At 45.9% G+C, this 24,073-nt stretch overlaps 1 protein-coding gene across 1 annotated transcript in view; it reads right to left on the reverse strand.

The window, feature by feature from the left end:
* LOC121320126 (plexin-B2-like) overlaps positions 1–24,073 on the reverse strand; it is a 97,884-nt gene that overhangs the window by 14,387 nt on the left and 59,424 nt on the right. Inside the window, exons 13-26 of the mRNA XM_041258385.1 lie at positions 23,184–23,344; positions 21,200–21,348; positions 19,513–19,618; positions 18,905–19,041; positions 18,221–18,397; positions 14,588–14,714; positions 14,261–14,479; positions 13,703–13,882; positions 12,499–12,638; positions 12,293–12,393; positions 11,642–11,871; positions 11,164–11,342; positions 9,791–9,857; positions 8,122–8,268 (exon numbers count right to left, since the gene is read on the reverse strand). Of these exons, the coding sequence (XP_041114319.1) occupies positions 8,122–8,268; positions 9,791–9,857; positions 11,164–11,342; positions 11,642–11,871; positions 12,293–12,393; positions 12,499–12,638; positions 13,703–13,882; positions 14,261–14,479; positions 14,588–14,714; positions 18,221–18,397; positions 18,905–19,041; positions 19,513–19,618; positions 21,200–21,348; positions 23,184–23,344 (2,120 nt within the window). The remainder of the gene's footprint in view (positions 1–8,121; positions 8,269–9,790; positions 9,858–11,163; positions 11,343–11,641; positions 11,872–12,292; positions 12,394–12,498; positions 12,639–13,702; positions 13,883–14,260; positions 14,480–14,587; positions 14,715–18,220; positions 18,398–18,904; positions 19,042–19,512; positions 19,619–21,199; positions 21,349–23,183; positions 23,345–24,073) is intronic.

Genomic DNA, 24,073 nt, shown 5'->3' on the forward strand with positions numbered 1-24,073 from the left:
GGATCCACGGCACCAGAAGCCTGAGATACAATTGCAGTGTTTTTATTGCACACTTTGCTGTACTTTATTAGTTATAATTGCTTGTAGTCTTTTCCAAAAGCTTGAAAAAGCAGCGCACACGACCCTTTCCTTTCCCTTGTTTTCTCTAATGCTTTCTGCTGTTTTTGTCAAGTCCATTTTACCGTATTAAATTGAATTTTCATATTTGTATCGCGTTCAAGAACAGTCTTTGCTTCCCAGTACAGCGTAATGCTCTTGGGTTCTGGTATTTCATTTATTTTCATGTTTTGTACATTTTCCTCCAGTTACACTTTTACTAAAAGTTTTAGTAAATTTATATTACTCAGTGTCTTTTTTTCTTGTGGCAACATTTTCCTGATTTTCAAGGAACACGTCTCTGTTTTCATCAGTAACACTTTGACATCTGGTCGTCATTTTCATTAAACAGTTTGTGTGCTGTGGTGAAGTCAGTTAAGATGATAAATCTTACAGCTGCACAAAACCCTGATAATCTTACAGCTGCACAAAACCCTGATAATCTTACAGCTGCACAAAACCCTGATAATCTTACAGCTGCACAAAACCCTGATAATCTTACAGCTGCACAAAACCCTGATAATCTTACAGCTGCACAAAACCCTGATAATATTACAGCTGTACAAAACCCTGATAATCTTACAGCTGCACAAAACCTTGATAATCTTACAGCTGCACAAAACCTTGATAATCTTACAGCTGTACAAAACCCTGATAATCTTACAGCTGCACAAAACCCTGATAATCTTACAGCTGTACAAAATAACCCTGATAATCTTACAGCTGCACAAAACCCTGATAATCTTACAGCTGCACAAAACCCTGATAATCTTACAGCTGCACAAAACCCTGATAATCTTACAGCTGCACAAAACCCTGATAATCTTACAGCTGCACAAAACCCTGATAATCTTACAGCTGTACATAATAACCCTGATAATCTTACAGCTGCACAAAACCCTGATAATCTTACAGCTGTACATAATAACCCTGATAATCTTACAGCTGTACATAATAACCCTGATAATCTTACAGCTGCACAAAACCCTGATAATCTTACAGCTGCACAAAACCCTGATAATCTTACAGCTGCACAAAACCCTGATAATCTTACAGCTGCACAAAACCCTGATAATCTTACAGCTGCACAAAACCCTGATAATCTTACAGCTGTACAAAACCCTGATAATCTTACAGCTGCACAAAACCCTGATAATCTTACAGCTGTACATAATAACCCTGATAATCTTACAGCTGCACAAAACCCTGATAATCTTACAGCTGTACTAACCCTGATAATCTTACAGCTGCACAAAACCCTGATAATCTTACAGCTGCACAAAACCCTGATAATCTTACAGCTGCACAAAACCCTGATAATCTTACAGCTGCACAAAACCCTGATAATCTTACAGCTGCACAAAACCCTGATAATCTTACAGCTGCACAAAACCCTGATAATCTTACAGCTGCACAAAACCCTGATAATCTTACAGCTGTACATAAAAACCCTGATAATCTTACAGCTGCACAAAACCCTGATAATCTTACAGCTGCACAAAACCCTGATAATCTTACAGCTGCACAAAACCCTGATAATCTTACAGCTGCACAAAACCCTGATAATCTTACAGCTGCACAAAACCCTGATAATCTTACAGCTGCACAAAACCCTGATAATCTTACAGCTGCACAAAACCCTGATAATCTTACAGCTGCACAAAACCCTGATAATCTTACAGCTGCACAAAACCCTGATAATCTTACAGCTGTACACAAAACCCTGATAATCTTACAGCTGCACAAAACCCTGATAATCTTACAGCTGCACAAAACCCTGATAATCTTACAGCTGCACAAAACCCTGATAATCTTACAGCTGTACAAAACCCTGATAATCTTACAGCTGCACATAATAACCCTGATAATCTTACAGCTGTACAAAACCCTGATAATCTTACAGCTGCACAAAACCCTGATAATCTTACAGCTGTACATAATAACCCTGATAATCTTACAGCTGTACATAAAACCCTGATAATCTTACAGCTGTACAAAACCCTGATAATCTTACAGCTGCACAAAACCCTGATAATCTTACAGCTGTACACAAAACCCTGATAATCTTACAGCTGCACAAAACCCTGATAATCTTACAGCTGCACAAAACCCTGATAATCTTACAGCTGTACATAATAACCCTGATAATCTTACAGCTGCACAAAACCCTGATAATCTTACAGCTGTACACAAAACCCTGATAATCTTACAGCTGCACAAAACCCTGATAATCTTACAGCTGCACAAAACCCTGATAATCTTACAGCTGCACAAAACCCTGATAATCTTACAGCTGCACAAAACCCTGATAATCTTACAGCTGCACATAACCCTGATAATCTTACAGCTGCACAAAACCCTGATAATCTTACAGCTGCACAAAACCCTGATAATCTTACAGCTGCACAAAACCCTGATAATCTTACAGCTGCACAAAACCCTGATAATCTTACAGCTGCACATAATAACCCTGATAATCTTACAGCTGCACAAAACCCTGATAATCTTACAGCTGCACAAAACCCTGATAATCTTACAGCTGTACATAATAACCCTGATAATCTTACAGCTGCACAAAACCCTGATAATCTTACAGCTGCACAAAACCCTGATAATCTTACAGCTGCACAAAACCCTGATAATCTTACAGCTGCACAAAACCCTGATAATCTTACAGCTGCACAAAACCCTGATAATCTTACAGCTGCACATAAAACCCTGATAATCTTACAGCTGCACAAAACCCTGATAATCTTACAGCTGCACAAAACCCTGATAATCTTACAGCTGCACAAAACCCTGATAATCTTACAGCTGCACAAAACCCTGATAATCTTACAGCTGCACAAAACCCTGATAATCTTACAGCTGCACAAAACCCTGATAATCTTACAGCTACATAAAAACCCTGATAATCTTACAGCTGCACAAAACCCTGATAATCTTACAGCTGCACAAAACCCTGATAATCTTACAGCTGCACATAATAACCCTGATAATCTTACAGCTGCACAAAACCCTGATAATCTTACAGCTGCACAAAACCCTGATAATCTTACAGCTGCACAAAACCCTGATAATCTTACAGCTGCACAAAACCCTGATAATCTTACAGCTGCACAAAACCCTGATAATCTTACAGCTGCACAAAACCCTGATAATCTTACAGCTGCACAAAACCCTGATAATCTTACAGCTGCACATAAAACCCTGATAATCTTACAGCTGCACAAAACCCTGATAATCTTACAGCTGCACAAAACCCTGATAATCTTACAGCTGCACAAAACCCTGATAATCTTACAGCTGCACAAAACCCTGATAATCTTACAGCTGCACAAAACCCTGATAATCTTACAGCTGCACAAAACCCTGATAATCTTACAGCTGCACAAAACCCTGATAATCTTACAGCTGCACAAAACCCTGATAATCTTACAGCTGCACAAAACCCTGATAATCTTACAGCTGCACAAAACCCTGATAATCTTACAGCTGTACACAAAACCCTGATAATCTTACAGCTGCACAAAACCCTGATAATCTTACAGCTGTACACAAAACCCTGATAATCTTACAGCTGCACAAAACCCTGATAATCTTACAGCTGCACAAAACCCTGATAATCTTACAGCTGCACAAAACCCTGATAATCTTACAGCTGCACAAAACCCTGATAATCTTACAGCTGCACAAAACCCTGATAATCTTACAGCTGTACATAATAACCCTGATAATCTTACAGCTGCACAAAACCCTGATAATCTTACAGCTGTACATAATAACCCTGATAATCTTACAGCTGTACATAATAACCCTGATAATCTTACAGCTGCACAAAACCCTGATAATCTTACAGCTGTACATAATAACCCTGATAATCTTACAGCTGCTGATAATCTTACAGCTGTACAAAACCCTGATAATCTTACAGCTGCACAAAACCCTGATAATCTTACAGCTGCACAAAACCCTGATAATCTTACAGCTGTACATAATAACCCTGATAATCTTACAGCTGCACAAAACCCTGATAATCTTACAGCTGCACAAAACCCTGATAATCTTACAGCTGCACAAAACCCTGATAATCTTACAGCTGTACATAATAACCCTGATAATCTTACAGCTGCACAAAACCCTGATAATCTTACAGCTGCACAAAACCCTGATAATCTTACAGCTGCACAAAACCCTGATAATCTTACAGCTGCACAAAACCCTGATAATCTTACAGCTGCACAAAACCCTGATAATCTTACAGCTGCACAAAACCCTGATAATCTTACAGCTGCACAAAACCCTGATAATCTTACAGCTGCACAAAACCCTGATAATCTTACAGCTGTACATAATAACCCTGATAATCTTACAGCTGCACAAAACCCTGATAATCTTACAGCTGCACAAAACCCTGATAATCTTACAGCTGTACAAAACCCTGATAATCTTACAGCTGTACATAATAACCCTGATAATCTTACAGCTGCACAAAACCCTGATAATCTTACAGCTGCACAAAACCCTGATAATCTTACAGCTGCACAAAACCCTGATAATCTTACAGCTGCACAAAACCCTGATAATCTTACAGCTGTACATAAAACCCTGATAATCTTACAGCTGCACAAAACCCTGATAATCTTACAGCTGCACAAAACCCTGATAATCTTACAGCTGCACAAAACCCTGATAATCTTACAGCTGTACATAATAACCCTGATAATCTTACAGCTGCACAAAACCCTGATAATCTTACAGCTGCACAAAACCCTGATAATCTTACAGCTGCACAAAACCCTGATAATCTTACAGCTGCACAAAACCCTGATAATCTTACAGCTGCACAAAACCCTGATAATCTTACAGCTGCACAAAACCCTGATAATCTTACAGCTGCACAAAACCCTGATAATCTTACAGCTGCACAAAACCCTGATAATATTACAGCTGCACAAAACCCTGATAATCTTACAGCTGCACAAAACCCTGATAATCTTACAGCTGCACAAAACCCTGATAATCTTACAGCTGCACAAAACCCTGATAATCTTACAGCTGTACAAAACCCTGATAATCTTACAGCTGCACAAAACCCTGATAATCTTACAGCTGCACAAAACCCTGATAATCTTACAGCTGCACAAAACCCTGATAATCTTACAGCTGCACAAAACCCTGATAATCTTACAGCTGCACAAAACCCTGATAATCTTACAGCTGCACAAAACCCTGATAATCTTACAGCTGTGCACAAAACCCTGATAATCTTACAGCTGTACATAATAACCCTGATAATCTTACAGCTGTACATAATAACCCTGATAATCTTACAGCTGCACAAAACCCTGATAATCTTACAGCTGTACATAAAACCCTGATAATCTTACAGCTGCACATAATAACCCTGATAATCTTACAGCTGTACATAATAACCCTGATAATCTTACAGCTGTACATAAAAACCCTGATAATCTTACAGCTGCACAAAACCCTGATAATCTTACAGCTGCACATAATAACCCTGATAATCTTACAGCTGCACAAAACCCTGATAATCTTACAGCTGCACAAAACCCTGATAATCTTACAGCTGCACAAAACCCTGATAATCTTACAGCTGCACAAAACCCTGATAATCTTACAGCTGTACATAAAACCCTGATAATCTTACAGCTGCACACAAAACCCTGATAATCTTACAGCTGTACAAAACCCTGATAATCTTACAGCTGCACAAAACCCTGATAATCTTACAGCTGTACACAAAACCCTGATAATCTTACAGCTGCACATAATAACCCTGATAATCTTACAGCTGCACAAAACCCTGATAATCTTACAGCTGCACATAAAACCCTGATAATCTTACAGCTGTACATAATAACCCTGATAATCTTACAGCTGCACAAAACCCTGATAATCTTACAGCTGTACAAAACCCTGATAATCTTACAGCTGTACATAATAACCCTGATAATCTTACAGCTGTACAAAACCCTGATAATCTTACAGCTGCACAAAACCCTGATAATCTTACAGCTGCACATAATAACCCTGATAATCTTACAGCTGCACATAATAACCCTGATAATCTTACAGCTGCACAAAACCCTGATAATCTTACAGCTGCACAAAACCCTGATAATCTTACAGCTGCACATAATAACCCTGATAATCTTACAGCTGCACAAAACCCTGATAATCTTACAGCTGCACAAAACCCTGATAATCTTACAGCTGCACAAAACCCTGATAATCTTACAGCTGCACAAAACCCTGATAATCTTACAGCTGTACAAAACCCTGATAATCTTACAGCTGCACAAAACCCTGATAATCTTACAGCTGCACAAAACCCTGATAATCTTACAGCTGCACATAATAACCCTGATAATCTTACAGCTGCACAAAACCCTGATAATCTTACAGCTGTACATAATAACCCTGATAATCTTACAGCTGCACATAAAACCCTGATAATCTTACAGCTGCACAAAACCCTGATAATCTTACAGCTGCACAAAACCCTGATAATCTTACAGCTGTACAAAACCCTGATAATCTTACAGCTGCACAAAACCCTGATAATCTTACAGCTGCACAAAACCCTGATAATCTTACAGCTGCACAAAACCCTGATAATCTTACAGCTGCACAAAACCCTGATAATCTTACAGCTGCACAAAACCCTGATAATCTTACAGCTGTACAAAACCCTGATAATCTTACAGCTGCACAAAACCCTGATAATCTTACAGCTGCACAAAACCCTGATAATCTTACAGCTGCACAAAACCCTGATAATCTTACAGCTGTACAAAACCCTGATAATCTTACAGCTGCACAAAACCCTGATAATCTTACAGCTGCACAAAACCCTGATAATCTTACAGCTGTACATAATAACCCTGATAATCTTACAGCTGTACAAAACCCTGATAATCTTACAGCTGCACAAAACCCTGATAATCTTACAGCTGCACAAAACCCTGATAATCTTACAGCTGCACAAAACCCTGATAATCTTACAGCTGCACAAAACCCTGATAATCTTACAGCTGTACAAAACCCTGATAATCTTACAGCTGTTACGCTGTACAAACCTATTATAATCTTACGCTGCACAAAATTTTGTCCACCATTGTACAAAGCCCCCGGATAACACTGTGTAACAAAATATATATATATTTTTTTTTTGTTCCTGGGTAGTAAGTGTTATTTCCTAATTGCTTATGCCTCAAAAGTATAAAAAATGGCTATTATTCCCCACAAACTTTGCTTTTGTGACCAGGACAGTGATATTTCAAAATATCACTATTTCCAATGGGAAAACGGGCAAATGTGGGTCTTTTCATTCACATAAAGTAAAAAAAAAACAACAACATATGAATCCAAATTAACATGTATTTATACTAAAGTAATACAAAGATGACTACAAAAGATTTAGAAGTGAGTAGTTTTTCGAGATTTACGATTATACTGTATTTACATATGTGTTAATAAAATGTATTATTCATTTTCATATAAAGACACTGATGAAATTATAATATAAATGGAAGTTTAAATGTGCCCTTCCCGTGCTGAATCGTGGAGCAGCAGAATTCAGATTATGCAGCAGTACTGCACTAGCGATGCCGCCAGCATATGTGTCAAACAGACGGTTCAGTGTTTTTACTGATTTGTATCCCTCTGACAGTCTGGATCATCAGAAGAGAGATTTTTGGTCTTTTTCTTCAACCAAACCTGTCTGCTTCCGTTTACTACAACTAAACAAACGGCACGATTCTGTAAGCTTAATATGTCTGTTTCACAAAATGTGCGCATGGCTGCGGGCCCTAATGTACACCAGTTTATATATTCTTACAAGGATCGAAATAGGAGTTGAATAAGACACAACTGAGCTTGTTACCTAGACACTGGGGCTAATCAAGCTGGTAGTAAAACCTGGAGAGGGTGAAACTGCTATGCATGGGAGGATTGCTGTGCAGAGGCACAGACAGGCAGGCAGACAGACAGACTCACCAGTGTGCAGTAATCCACATCGTCACCCAGCAGTCCGGTGTCATTCAGAGTGTACTTGGCCTTCTTCAGCACGCCATCCACCGGCCCCTTCTCCACCTGGTGCTTGATGGCCTTGAACAGCTTGTAGAGCGGCTCCCCAGCAGAGTCCTGCAGCCACAACAACACCACCACAACGGTGAGGAAGCACTCACCAAAACAGTCCTCTGTGTGACTCAAGTTCTTTACCTTAACAACAAAGCACAGCTGCCTTGTCCCCAGGCTGAACAGCACCCTCTTCCCTTCCTACACTGGCATTGCCTCTCCACCCACACTCCTGACAGCCTAGCGCCTCACCCCCAGACTGAACAGCACCCCCTTCCCTTCCTACACAGGCACTGCCTCTCCACCCACACTCCTGACAGCCTAGCACCTCACCCCCAGACTGAACAGCACCCCCTTCCCTTCCTACACAGGCACTGCCTCTCCACCCACACTCCTGACAGCCTAGCACCTCACCCCCAGACTGAACAGCACCCCCTTCCCTTCCTACACAGGCACTGCCTCTCCACCCACACTCCTGACAGCCTAGCGCCTCACCCCCAGACTGAACAGCACCCCCTTCCCTTCCTACACTGGCACTGCCTCTCCACCCTCACTCCTGACAGCCTAGCGCCTCACCCCCAGACTGAACAGCACCCCCTTCCCTTCCTACACAGGCACTGCCTCTCCACCCTCACTCCTGACAGCCTAGCACCTCACCCCCAGACTGAACAGCACCCCCTTCCCTTCCTACACAGGCACTGCCTCTCCACCCACACTCCTGACAGCCTAGCACCTCACCCCCAGACTGAACAGCACCCCCTTCCCTTCCTACACTGGCACTGCCTCTCCACCCACACTCCTGACAGCCTAGCGCCTCACCCCCAGACTGAACAGCACCCCCTTCCCTTCCTACACAGGCACTGCCTCTCCACCCACACTCCTGACAGCCTAGCACCTCACCCCCAGACTGAACAGCACCCCCTTCCCTTCCTACACAGGCACTGCCTCTCCACCCACACTCCTGACAGCCTAGCACCTCACCCCCAGACTGAACAGCACCCCCTTCCCTTCCTACACAGGCACTGCCTCTCCACCCTCACTCCTGACAGCCTAGCACCTCACCCCCAGACTGAACAGCACCCCCTTCCCTTCCTACACAGGCACTGCCTCTCCACCCACACTCCTGACAGCCTAGCACCTCACCCCCAGACTGAACAGCACCCCCTCTCCACCCACACTCCTGACACCTCCAATACCCATTAAATCTGTCCCATCAGTTAACGGTGTGGTGCAATGGTTGGAGCAAAAACTGGGGGCATGACACCTCCTTTTCCTATTCCAGTTACTGTACAGATATACAGCTTACATTATATATTTGTAAAATATAATGTGTCCTGCATGTTAGACATGTCTGTACCTCAGCATTAACATTACAATAAACCAGAGCCAGAATTTAGATTCTAGATTTTTGCTGGGATGGAAATAAGACTCCTGCTGTACAGCAGTTTGATTCATGCCTGGTTTTACTATGAGTTTAATAAGACACACCTGAGCTTGTTACCTATACACTAGGGCTAATCAAGCTCGTTGTAAAGCCTATAGGAGTCTTATGTATGACCCCCTCAGCTGCACTGGTTGATGGAGATACCTTTAGGAACTGGTACAGGCAGATGGACATCCAGTTGCAAAGCATTCTCTCCACCACCGTCTCGGACCTGAAAACAGGAACAGGTCAGACATCCTGGAATGTGCTGCATTCACACACTTCCATTGCACAGCAGTTCCAGTCATGCTGGGCATGACAATAGAGAACAGATGCCTAAACAGACAGCGTGAAAACAAGACACAAAAGCAAACCATTCCTTAAACTTTCATTGTAAACCCAGCTGCACTCAAAACCAGAAAGAGTATCACCATTGTAAACCTAGCTGCACTCAAAACCAGAAACATCATCACCATCATTGTAAACCCAACTGCACTCAAAACCAGAAACATCATCATTGTAAACCCAGCTGCACTCAAAACCAGAAACATCATCACCATCATTGTAAACCCAGCTGCACTCAAAACCAGAAACATCATCATTGTAAACCCAGCTGCACTCAAAACCAGAAACATCATCATCATTGTAAACCCAGCTGCATCAAAACCAGAAACAGTATCATCATTGTAAACCCAGCTGCACTCAAAACCAGAAACAGTATCATCATTGTAAACCCAGCTGCACTCAAAACCAGAAACAGTACCATCATTGTAAACCCAGCTGCACTCAAAACCAGAAACATCATCACCATCACTGTAAACCCAGCTGCACTCAAAACCAGAAACAGTATCATCATTGTAAACCCAGCTGCACTCAAAACCAGAAACATCACCATCATTGTAAACCCAGCTGCACTCAAAACCAGAAACATCATCACCATCATTGTAAACCCAGCTGCACTCAAACCCAGAAACATCATCATCATTGTAAACCCAGCTGCACTCAAACCCAGCAACATCATCATCAAACCCAGCAACATCATCATCATTGTAAACCTAGCTGCACTCAAACCCAGAAACATCACCATCATTGTAAACCCAGCTGCATCAAAACCAGAAACAGTATCATCATTGTAAACCCAGCTGCACTCAAAACCAGAAACAGCATCATCATTGTAAACCCAGCTGCACTCAAAACCAGAAACATCATCACCATCATTGTAAACCCAGCTGCACTCAAACCCAGAAACATCATCATCATTGTAAACCCAGCTGCACTCAAAACCAGAAACAGTAATTGACTAATAGTGACTACAATTGAAGTAATTTGTTGTCACTGTGAGAAGCTCATTAACAGAATACTGCCCACTGTAATTTTAATCACATGATGTGTAGGGATCGATTAAAAGGGAACAGAAATTGGAATTAAGAGTTGATTTTAGAAGGAATTGTAATTAAAGGAATTGCCTCCAGCCCTGCTGATAACCCTAAAGCCCTCCTGCTTTGCCCTGCAGAAGCTGGCCCATGTGCTCCACTCACCGACGCAGCATCAGCTTGGGGTTCTTGGCCACGTACTGATCCATGAGCTGCAGCAGCAAGGTGTTCATGATGTCAGTGTAATACTCCAGCTTGCCATGGAGGGCAACAGTGAGCAGGGAGGCAAAGTAGACTTTGGCACGGGCGTTGAAATCACGCTGACTCTCCAGCGTGCGAATGAACTGTAAACAAGAGGGGATCAAGAAATCATATTCATACCCATAACAATGTGCCCGATTAATAGTTACAAATCCTGTAACAAGCATAAAAAAAAAATCGGACTTTTCTGAAACCCCTCTCATTGCTTTTGGAATGCAAGCTAGTTAGCTAGAGTACTTGCAACAAAATCTGCAACACCCCCCCTCCTCCCTGTCCCACCCCACCCATTAACATTTACATTAAAACTGCAATTGCAGAGAGGTCTGCAAGAGAGCAGGTTTCTGTGTTTTCATCAGGAGTCTGTCCACTGCCTCAAACGCACATTGATGAGGAAGGGCTTGCTGTTGAGCAGGTTGGAGAACTGATTGAGCGCCAGGGTCATGGTCTGCTCGCGGCCCGCGGGGATGTCCAGCTTCCCCGTGATCATCACGTCGTTCATCCCGTCCTTGGAGGGCAGGAAGAAGACCCGGTCTGTGTAGGTCTTATAGTCAAGGAAGGGAATCCCCACCTCGTTCAGATCACTGGTGTGGTCCTCCATTTCAATCATCAAGTCTGAGAGGGTGGGAGGGGGAGAGGGGGGGGGGCGAGGATTAGACAAAAGCCGGCTTCAACTGGCAAAAACATTTTTAACAGAAGTTGCAATTCCTCTAAAGCAACAGAGTCCTACTCAATGCACACATTCGGTGCTTATGTGATTATCATTTGCTTGGGAAAGCCAGCCACAGTGGTTCAGTATTATTCAGTACACTCAGCAGCCACACCTTGTATTAACTGTACACTTACCAAGGGGAACTAGCCTTAGGATTTTTACAAACCTTTTAGCTGGTTTTACAGCCCCTGATGTTACCTTTGGTAAAGTGGTCCAAAATGTGTGATAGAGGGGTCTATGATCAGAAGATTGAGTCCCCCTGCCCCTGCACCCTCCTCCTCCCCATGGTCCTTCTTCCATGCTCCCTGCCACTCCAGGGCTCACCTGTGAACTCTTTCTTGCAGCGGTCCCTCACGCTCTCCTCCAGGTTCTCCAGCTGATGCCTCACCTTCTCATAGTCCCGCTCTGCCTGCTGGCTCTGCCGCCTGAAACAAAGAGAGATTCCCAGGGATCAGCCAGGTGTCCGGGCAGTGAGCGTGTTGGTGTGAGCGCTAATGCACCTGAAGAGGAGGGGCAGAGCTGCAGGTTACCTGTAGCAGTACACAGAGATGCCGATGATAGCCACCATGGGGATTAGCACCACAGGCAAGATGATGTGCAGGGGCAGCATGTTCGTAGAGGAGTCGTAATTCACCTTGCCCAGCACCCACCTTCCTGCACCAAACCTTACCTGAACACAACACAGAGAAGATTTCAGAATGATACCCATAGAGTACAAAACCACACTGATACAACAGAGATACCCATAGAGTACAAAACCACACTGATATAACAGAGATACCCATAGAGTACAAAACCACACTGATACAACAGAGATACCCACCAGAATACAAAACCACACTGATAAAACAGAGATACCCACCAGAATACAAAACCACACTGATAAAACAGAGATACCCACTAGAGTACAAAACCACACTGATAAAACAGAGATACCCACTAGAGTACAAAACCACACTGATAAAACAGAGATACCCACTAGAGTACAAAACCACACTGATAAAACAGAGATACCCACCAGAGTACAAAACCACACTGATAAAACAGAGATACCCATAGAGTACAAAACCACACTGATACAACAGAGATACCCATAGAGTACAAAACCACACTGATACAACAGAGATACCCACTAGAGTACAAAACCACACTGATAAAACAGAGATACCCACTAGAGTACAAAACCACACTGATAAAACAGAGATACCCACCAGAATACAAAACCACACTGATAAAACAGAGATACCCACCAGAATACAAAACCACACTGATAAAACAGAGATACCCACTAGAGTACAAAACCACACTGATATAACAGAGATACCCATAGAGTACAAAACCACACTGATAAAACAGAGATACCCACTAGAGTACAAAACCACACTGATAAAACAGAGATACCCACTAGAGTACAAAACCACACTGATAAAACAGATACCCACTAGAGTACAAAACCACACTGATAAAACAGAGATACCCACTAGAGTACAAAACCACACTGATAAAACAGAGATACCCACTAGAGTACAAAACCACACTGATAAAACAGAGATACCCACTACAGTACAAAACCACACTGATAAAACAGATACCCACTAGAGTACAAAACCACACTGATAAAACAGAGATACCCACTAGAGTACAAAACCACACTAATAAAAAAATGAGATACAGGCCTAGACAGTTGCAAAGGCCAAGCTATATAAATAAGTCTTCTAGTCACACCCGTCTTACCAAGAACTCGGGCATGCTGGCGTCAGCCTCCCTCTTGAATCTCTTGGAGAGGACATGGGGTTTAGTTGCAGGTGGTTTACAGAGTAGCGAGTTGTCTCTGAAGTTTTCGATAGTGCACTCTGCGTCTCCTACGTAGGCCTGTGCCTCCTGCATAGTCATTGCATCGGTGAAGCGTTCGCCCTGAGGAGACACACACAGCAGGGTTTTGAGGAGACACACAGAGCAGGGTTTTTTACCAAGACACAAACCGGCCGCATGTCTTCACTGAGCATTTCTGTCAGTATGTCTTTATACTGTAAGCTACAAAGTGGATTCCTTCAGTGAAAATGTGTTATTCTGTGCCTGGTGGCCATATCAAGGTGGAAATAAGACTCCTGTTGAATATCAGTTTCACCCATTCCAGTTTTTTCTACTAGGAGTTCAATTTACCAGTGTATAGGTAACAATCTCAGGTGTGTCTTGTTAAACTAGTGAAACCAGGAATTTATAAAAGGAGCTAAATAGCCTGTGGCCCCCCGGAGGATAGCCAGTGACAGAGAGGAATGTGTCTGCATTCACCTTTACGGTTAGGAGTGTTTCAAAGGGGATGATGCCGTTCTCGTTCTTGTTGAAGGTGGGGTCTGGGTAGTACTTGAAGGTCTGCAGGGTCTTCTCCACATTGTCCAGGACAATCACAATGCTGAAGGAGTGGAAGGGGTGGTTATGAAACATCTTGGGGATCACTGGGGAGAGGAACTGAAGTGTCGTCTCATTCTTTATCTCTGCCATCACCTCCATCTGTGAACACAAACACAGAATAGAAAGAGTGAGCCTGCTTCAGCTCTCCAGACAGGGTTACAGGACAGTGCAGGAGGGAATAGCAAGCAAGAGAAGAAAGTCCCCTACCGTCTCTCTGCGTGCTGGAGCCGTGTCGGTGTTACTAACTGAATGTTCGGGTGTGACAACAACTCTCATGGAGGCTTTCTGTATCACTGCGAATCCAGTCCCTGTCACAGAGATGAGTCTCCCCCCACTGAAACAGGACATCAAAACAGAGTTACACTGCGAATCCCGTCCCTGTCACAGAGATGAGTCTCCCCCCACTGAAACAGGACATCAAAACAGAGTTACACTGCGAATCCCGTCCCTGTCACAGAGATGAGTCTCCCCCCACTGAAACAGGACATCAAAACAGAGTTACACTGCGAATCCCGTCCCTGTCACAGAGATGAGTCTCCCCCCACTGAAACAGGACATCAAAACAGAGTTACACTGCGAATCCCGTCCCTGTCACAGAGATGAGTCTCCCCCCACTGAAACAGGACATCAAAACAGAGTTACACTGCGAATCCCGTCCCTGTCACAGAGATGAGTCTCCCCCCACTGAAACAGGACATCAAAACAGAGTTACACTGCGAATCCCGTCCCTGTCACAGAGATGAGTCTCCCCCCACTGAAACAGGACATCAAAACAGAGTTACACTGCGAATCCCGTCCCTGTCACAGAGATGAGTCTCCCCCCACTGAAACAGGACATCAAAACAGAGTTACACTGCGAATCCCGTCCCTGTCACAGAGATGAGTCTCCCCCCACTGAAACAGGACATCAAAACAGAGTTACACTGCGAATCCCGTCCCTGTCACAGAGATGAGTCTCCCCCCACTGAAACAGGACATCAAAACAGAGTTACACTGCGAATCCCGTCCCTGTCACAGAGATGAGTCTCCCCCCACTGAAACAGGACATCAAAACAGAGTTACACTGCGAATCCCGTCCCTGTCACAGAGATGAGTCTCCCCCCACTGAAACAGGACATCAAAACAGAGTTACACTGCGAATCCCGTCCCTGTCACAGAGATGAGTCTCCCCCCACTGAAACAGGACATCAAAACAGAGTTACACTGCGAATCCCGTCCCTGTCACAGAGATGAGTCTCCCCCCACTGAAACAGGACATCAAAACAGAGTTACACTGCGAATCCCGTCCCTGTCACAGAGATGAGTCTCCCCCCACTGAAACAGGACATCAAAACAGAGTTACACTGCGAATCCCGTCCCTGTCACAGAGATGAGTCTCCCCCCACTGAAACAGGACATCAAAACAGAGTTACACTGCGAATCCCGTCCCTGTCACAGAGATGAGTCTCCCCCCACTGAAACAGGACATCAAAACAGAGTTACACTGCGAATCCCGTCCCTGTCACAGAGATGAGTCTCCCCCCACTGAAACAGGACATCAAAACAGAGTTACACTGCGAATCCCGTCCCTGTCACAGAGATGAGTCTCCCCCCACTGAAACAGGACATCAAAACAGAGTTACACTGCGAATCCCGTCCCTGTCACAGAGATGAGTCTCCCCCCACTGAAACAGGACATCAAAACAGAGTTACACTGCGAATCCCGTCCCTGTCACAGAGATGAGTCTCCCCCCACTGAAACAGGACATCAAAACAGAGTTACACTGCGAATCCCGTCCCTGTCACAGAGATGAGTCTCCCCCCACTGAAACAGGACATCAAAACAGAGTTACACTGCGAATCCCGTCCCTGTCACAGAGATGAGTCTCCCCCCACTGAAACAGGACATCAAAACAGAGTTACACTGCGAATCCCGTCCCTGTCACAGAGATGAGTCTCCCCCCACTGAAACAGGACATCAAAACAGAGTTACACTGCGAATCCCGTCCCTGTCACAGAGATGAGTCTCCCCCCACTGAAACAGGACATCAAAACAGAGTTACACTGCGAATCCCGTCCCTGTCACAGAGATGAGTCTCCCCCCACTGAAACAGGACATCAAAACAGAGTTACACTGCGAATCCCGTCCCTGTCACAGAGATGAGTCTCCCCCCACTGAAACAGGACATCAAAACAGAGTTACACTGCGAATCCCGTCCCTGTCACAGAGATGAGTCTCCCCCCACTGAAACAGGACATCAAAACAGAGTTACACTGCGAATCCCGTCCCTGTCACAGAGATGAGTCTCCCCCCCACTGAAACAGGACATCAAAACAGAGTTACACTGCGAATCCCGTCCCTGTCACAGAGATGAGTCTCCCCCCACTGAAACAGGACATCAAAACAGAGTTACACTGCGAATCCCGTCCCTGTCACAGAGATGAGTCTCCCCCCACTGAAACAGGACATCAAAACAGAGTTACACTGCGAATCCCGTCCCTGTCACAGAGATGAGTCTCCCCCCACTGAAACAGGACATCAAAACAGAGTTACACTGCGAATCCCGTCCCTGTCACAGAGATGAGTCTCCCCCCACTGAAACAGGACATCAAAACAGAGTTACACTGCGAATCCCGTCCCTGTCACAGAGATGAGTCTCCCCCCACTGAAACAGGACATCAAAACAGAGTTACACTGCGAATCCCGTCCCTGTCACAGAGATGAGTCTCCCCCCACTGAAACAGGACATCAAAACAGAGTTACACTGCGAATCCCGTCCCTGTCACAGAGATGAGTCTCCCCCCACTGAAACAGGACATCAAAACAGAGTTACACTGCGAATCCCGTCCCTGTCACAGAGATGAGTCTCCCCCCACTGAAACAGGACATCAAAACAGAGTTACACTGCGAATCCCGTCCCTGTCACAGAGATGAGTCTCCCCCCACTGAAACAGGACATCAAAACAGAGTTACACTGCGAATCCCGTCCCTGTCACAGAGATGAGTCTCCCCCCACTGAAACAGGACATCAAAACAGAGTTACACTGCGAATCCCGTCCCTGTCACAGAGATGAGTCTCCCCCCACTGAAACAGGACATCAAAACAGAGTTACACTGCGAATCCCGTCCCTGTCACAGAGATGAGTCTCCCCCCACTGAAACAGGACCCAGTCCCTGTCACAGAGCTTGCTTTCTACCTAGTTGTACATTTTTCAAAGGGTACCAAATGGGATTTTACCATGACAGGGATGGACAGAAGACTCCCATGAAATATCAGTTCGATCCAGTCCTGATTTTACTATAGGCAGGTTGCCTTTTGATCATTGGAAGTTATTTGTTCAACCTGTGAACGCCCTATAAGACACACCTGAGCTTGTTCCCTATACACACTGGCTAATCAAGCTCATAGTAAAACCTGGAATGTGTGGAAACTGCTATGCAATAGGAGTCTGATTGCTATCCTTGCATGAGGAATAAATAAAAATGACATCTTGGGAAGCAGTTTTTCAAATAAAGGTTGAGCTCCATTTAACCTGAAAATGCTACCAGAAGAGAGTCTACTGTGTAGGTATTGTTTAGGACTTTTTCAGAGCAAACAAACAAAAACAAAGAAAGATTACATTGCATTTAAAACTGGAAATGTGTGTTTCTGTGAATAAAAACAAACGGGTGAAGTCAAATCAAATCATTTGTAAACGTGAAGTAAAACAAATGTGAACGAGTGTGTGATACGCATCACTGTGGGTAACGTAACAGAGGAGGTCAAAGTGATCTTTTTATAGTAAACAACAGCTGTGCACAAGTAAGAAGCCAGCCTCTCAAGGTGTTTAATCATGCAGAGGAGAGCTGGTAAACCCTACCTCATAAAGCTGGCATCAGGGAAATGGTTAGTGACTGTGGGGTCTTCACAGAACTCAAATCCAGACACATACTTCGTCGTGCGCTTTCCATACTTCATCACCACATCATGAAACCCAATCGTTGAACTAGGAGGGAGTTTTCCTGTCCTGCACACAATTTCACTGTCAAACTTCAACCTGTCAAAAAAAAAAAATACAAAATAGTCAAAATGATATTTAAAATATCCACAAAGAGCTTCAAACGACATGTTCCTTATTTATTTATATTTTCCATTTTGCCAGGTTCGTGATCAGCACTTGCTTTCTACGCACAGCTGGTCCTAACACACTTCTCAACATATTCATTAGTCCAGTGCTAGGGACGAGCGACTCGCCCAGTTCATTTTAAAGCTGCTGTCATGGTTTACGGCCATCCCAGCTCCAAGAACTACTAACTTTCTTTCTGCTGCCGAGCTTCTTGCTTGTGGAACTCTATTCCAGTTGACATCAGGCAGGTTGAAACACTGGATTCTTTTATGTCCTAACATAGAGAACGTGTGCTTTTACATACTGGTTGTAGCTGAGTGCACTGCACATATGAGCTCTCTTGTTTTGTTTTTAACTTTGTACAGCGCTCTGGGAGGTCATGGTGTGAAGGGAGGGTGCTAGACACAAACACTCAATTCACTGCGGTGCTTTACTTACACAGTGCATTCAGCTCCTGCTATCTGAATACGCAGGTCCTCTCTGGTTGCGATGTTCAAATTGGACCCTGTGATTGTGATGCTGGTCCCGCCGGCTCGCGGTCCCTTCTTCGGAGTCACGCTCTGGGGTTCAGGCGCCTGACAAATCAAAACACAACATCCGAGGCATGAACACAACTGCACCCAACACCAGGTACACACAGGAGGATTGGGAATGATTCAAACATCCGAGGCATGAACACAACTCCACCTGACACCAGGTACACACTTAAACTGCAGACAGCAATGCAATGCAATGAGGAGTCTTGTAAGCAAGTGGCTTTAACAGCAGTACAGAACTGAAGCTTCAGGAGTGAAGGCAAGGATGGAAACAAGGCTCCTGCTGCATAGCAGTTTGCAGTTTCACCACTCCAGGTTTTAATGCTGTATGTGCTTGATTAACCCCCGTTTGTAGATAACAAGCTCAGGTGTGTCTTATTAAACTCACAGTGAAACCAGAAATGGATCACTCGACTATGCAATGGGAGTTTTATTTTCGTCCCTACAAAAAAAGTGTTCACACTTGGTAAAACAAATAAAACAAACAAAGAGGGAGCCCCTCCTCCTTACCCTGTAGGCAAACTCCACGTCAGAGACCCCTTTAAATCCATTCGCCATCACCACCATCACACTCCCTTGTTTCATATCAGTGACTGCTTCGAGTTCACAGACAACACTGAAAATAAGAAACAGCATCCCATTGTGAAGCAAATCCTCATCTATTAAAAATCACAAACACATCAATCCAGCAAGCCCTGCACACTGATGCCCTGCACAATGAAACCCAGCACACTGATACCCAGCATGCCCTGCACACTGATACCCAGCACGCCATGCACACTGATACCCAGCACACTGATACCCAGCATGCCATGCACACTGATACCCAGCACACCCTGCACACTGATACCCAGCATGCCATGCACACTGATACCCAGCACACTGATACCCAGCATGCCCTGCACACTGATACCCAGCACGCCATGCACACTGATACCCAGCACACTGATACCCAGCATGCCCTGCACACTGATACCCAGCATGCCATGCACACTGACACCCAGCACGCCCTGCACACTGATACCCAGCACGCCCTGCACACTGATAGCCCATGCACACTGATACCCAGCATGCCCTGCACACTGATACCCAGCATGCCATGCACACTGCACCCAGCATGCCCTGCACACTGATACCCAGCATGCCATGCACACTGATACCCAGCACACTGATACCCAGCATGCCATGCACACTGACACCCAGCACGCCCTGCACACTGATACCCAGCATGCCATGCACACTGATACCCAGCACACTGATACCCAGCATGCCCTGCACACTGATACCCAGCACGCCATGCACACTGATACCCAGCACACTGATACCCAGCATGCCCTGCACACTGATACCCAGCATGCCATGCACACTGACACCCAGCACACTGATACCCAGCATGCCCTGCACACTGATACCCAGCACGCCATGCACACTGATACCCAGCACACTGATACCCAGCATGCCCTGCACACTGATACCCAGCATGCCATGCACACTGACACCCAGCACGCCCTGCACACTGATACCCAGCATGCCATGCACACTGATACCCAGCACACTGATACCCAGCATGCCATGCACACTGATACCCAGCACGCCATGCACACTGATACCCAGCATGCCATGCACACTGATACCCAGCATGCACTGATACCCAGCATGCCATGCACACTGATACCCAGCATGCCATGCACACTGATACCCTGCACACTGATACCCAGCATGCCATGCACACTGATACCCAGCACACTGATACCCAGCATGCCATGCACACTGATACCCAGCATGCCATGCACACTGATACCCAGCACGCCATGCACACTGATACCCTGCACACTGATACCCAGCATGCCATGCACACTGATACCCAGCACACTGATACCCAGCATGCCCTGCACTGATACCCAGCACGCCATGCACACTGATACCCTGCACACTGATACCCAGCACACTGATACCCAGCATGCCTTGCACACTGATGCCCTGCACATTCATACCCAGCACACTGATACCCTGCACGCTGATACCCTGCACACTGATACCCAGCATGCCCTGCACACTGATACCCTGCATGCCCAGCACACTGATACCCTGCACACTGATACCCAGCATGCCATGCACACTGATACCCAGCACACCGATACCCTGCACACTGATACCCAGCATGCCCTGTACACTGATAGGACCTGCTGTCTTGTACCTCGTGGACACAGAGTATCTGTCCTCCTTGTGTTGGCAGAGGACGTCCGCCACAGTGATATTCACTATGTCCTCCTTCTTAATTCCCATGTTGGACCCTTTGATGGTCAGAGAGATGCCTCCCTCCAGTGGACCGTTGCGGGGCACGATCTGAAACAGAGGAGACAACATAACCCTCACTGCTCTGCACAATCCCAGGAATCCTTAACAAGCTCAACTACACCCCCATGAAACAAACATCTTCTTACTTCCTATAAAAACAGAAGCTGCATTTTCAAATCAATCCTTGTGTCGAGGATAAAAACAATGACGTCATCTTCCCAATGTTGTTGTGACTTTTGTTTCAGCAGTTCTAGATGAACCCACTTGCCTATTCTACCCTTGCCTGTTTTAAAATGACTGCAACAATCACAATGCATCTTACCTGTTCTGCACGCACATGTGTTCCATACAGGCGGGCTCAAATGTGCAGTTTTGACAGAACCACGTTATAGTAAGCATGCAACTTTACACTGCTGAGGTGAAATAACCCTGGAAGTGAAAGTAATATGGCATGGAAAGAGCCAATGGAAGAGCACCACAGGGTGGCAGCAGTGTGGTATCAGTGTGGTATCAGGGTGGTAGCAGTGCAGTATCAGGGTGGCAGCAGTGTGGTATCAGGGTGGCAGCAGTGTGGTATCAGGGTGGCAGCAGTGTGGTATCAGGGTGGCAGCAGTGTGGTATCAGGGTGGCAGCAGTGCGGTATCAGGGTGGTATCAGGGTGGCAGCAGTGCGGTATCAGGGTGGCAGCAGTGTGGTATCAGGGTGGTATCAGGGTGGCAGCAGTGCGGTATCAGAGTGGTATCAGGGTGGTAGCAGCAGGGTGGTATCAGTGCGGCAGCAGGGTGGTATCAGTGCGGCAGCAGGGTGGCAGCAGTGCGGCAGCAGGGTGGCAGCAGTGTGGTATCAGGGTGGTATCAGGGTGGCAGCAGTGTGGTATCAGGGTGGTATCAGGGTGGCAGCAGTGTGGTATCAGGGTGGCAGCAGTGTGGTATCAGGGTGGCAGCAGTGTGGTATCAGGGTGGCAGCAGTGCGGTATCAGGGTGGTATCAGGGTGGCAGCAGTGCGGTATCAGGGTGGCAGCAGTGCGGTATCAGGGTGGCAGCAGTGCGGTATCAGGGTGGTATCAGGGTGGCAGCAGTGTGGTATCAGGGTGGTATCAGGGTGGCAGCAGTGTGGTATCAGGGTGGTATCAGGGTGGTAGCAGTGTGGTATCAGGGTGGCAGCAGTGTGGTATCAGGGTGGCAGCAGTGCGGTATCAGGGTGGCAGCAGTGTGGTATCAGGGTGGCATCAGGGTGGCAGCAGTGCGGTATCAGGGTGGTATCAGGGTGGCATCAGGGTGGCAGCAGTGTGGTATCAGGGTGGCAGCAGTGTGGTATCAGGGTGGCAGCAGTGCGGTATCAGGGTGGTATCAGGGTGGCAGCAGTGTGGTATCAGGGTGGCAGCAGGGTAGTGGCAGTGCAGTATCAGGGTGGCATCAGGGTGGCATCAGGGTGGCAGCAGTGTGGTATCAGGGTGGCAGCAGTGTGGTATCAGGGTGGCAGCGGGGTGGTGGCAGTGCGGTATCAAGGTGGCATCAGGGTGGCAGCAGTGTGGTATCAGGGTGGCAGCAGTGCGGTATCAGGGTGGCGGCAGTGCGGTATCAGGGTGGCGGCAGTGCGGTATCAGGGTGGTATCAGGGTGGCAGCAGTGTGGTATCAGGGTGGTATCAGTGTGGTATCAGGGTGGCAGCAGTGTGGTATCAGGGTGGCAGCAGTGTGGTATCAGGGTGGCAGCAGTGTGGTATCAGGGTGGCAGCAGTGCGGTATCAGGGTGGTATCAGGGTGGCAGCAGTGCGGTATCAGGGTGGCAGCAGTGCGGTATCAGGGTGGTATCAGGGTGGCAGCAGTGTGGTACCAGGGTGGATTCAGTCCTGTCAGGGAGTGGTGTTTCTGACTGAACTCACGTCCAGGATCTTTGGCATCGGACACAGCGCCTCCTCACTTCGGCAGGTTGTGCTGTAGAGGCAGGACTTGGGGTGACTGCACCAGACACAGCTATACTTCGGATCCGCGGCTTTACACAGGCTGCAGTCCTCTCGTCCGAACGAACAGTTATACAAGGTGACTGAAGAAGAGGGGAAGAAAGAGATGGAATTTGACGTAAAGTGCCTTTCAGATACTCCAGGAAAGCTGGTGGCTTGCAGTCTGCTGATCCCCAAGCCAGCGCCTTAACCGCTATACAGTGGTAACCGCAGGGTGCGCTCCCTCAACACCGAGCCTGCACTGCCACTGGGGACCCACACACGCATCTGTCATTAACACAGAGCGTTTACTCAGTGTGCTCTCAGAATTGTACGTGTGCAAAGGACTGGAATTTAAAACGCTGCTCCTCACTTGCAAGGCTATTCATGGTTCTGCCCCTGCCTGTTTACAGGAGTTGCTTATTGCCTACAAACCGACTGGTGCATTGAGATTGGTAGATGATGGCCTCTCAGGAACTCCAAGAACTATTAAAAACCCTCTGTTCGAGCTCTCTTCCAAATGTTATCCTGAATGCTGACTCTGTCAGTGTTTTGAAATCTAAACACCTCTCTCTGATTTGCCTTTCACTAGGAGCAGTTTGTGCTCTTTCGGCTTGCTGTGTATGTGTGTAAAGCACTGGGATGCTTGTACATGAAGGATGCTGTACAAATTAAACTGGTCTGGTAAATTGTTATATAGAGGTGTTGCAGACACTGCGATTACAACTCCAGCTGAAAGGGTTCAAATCCAACTTCAAACCTGGCAATTCACTGCACAGGGCCTGTGTTATTGCAGCTTTAAATTGTGTACTTGTTTTACAATGAGATCAGTC

This window comes from Polyodon spathula, chromosome 8 (genome assembly GCF_017654505.1).
Source record: "Polyodon spathula isolate WHYD16114869_AA chromosome 8, ASM1765450v1, whole genome shotgun sequence".
NCBI lineage: Eukaryota > Metazoa > Chordata > Actinopteri > Acipenseriformes > Polyodontidae > Polyodon > Polyodon spathula.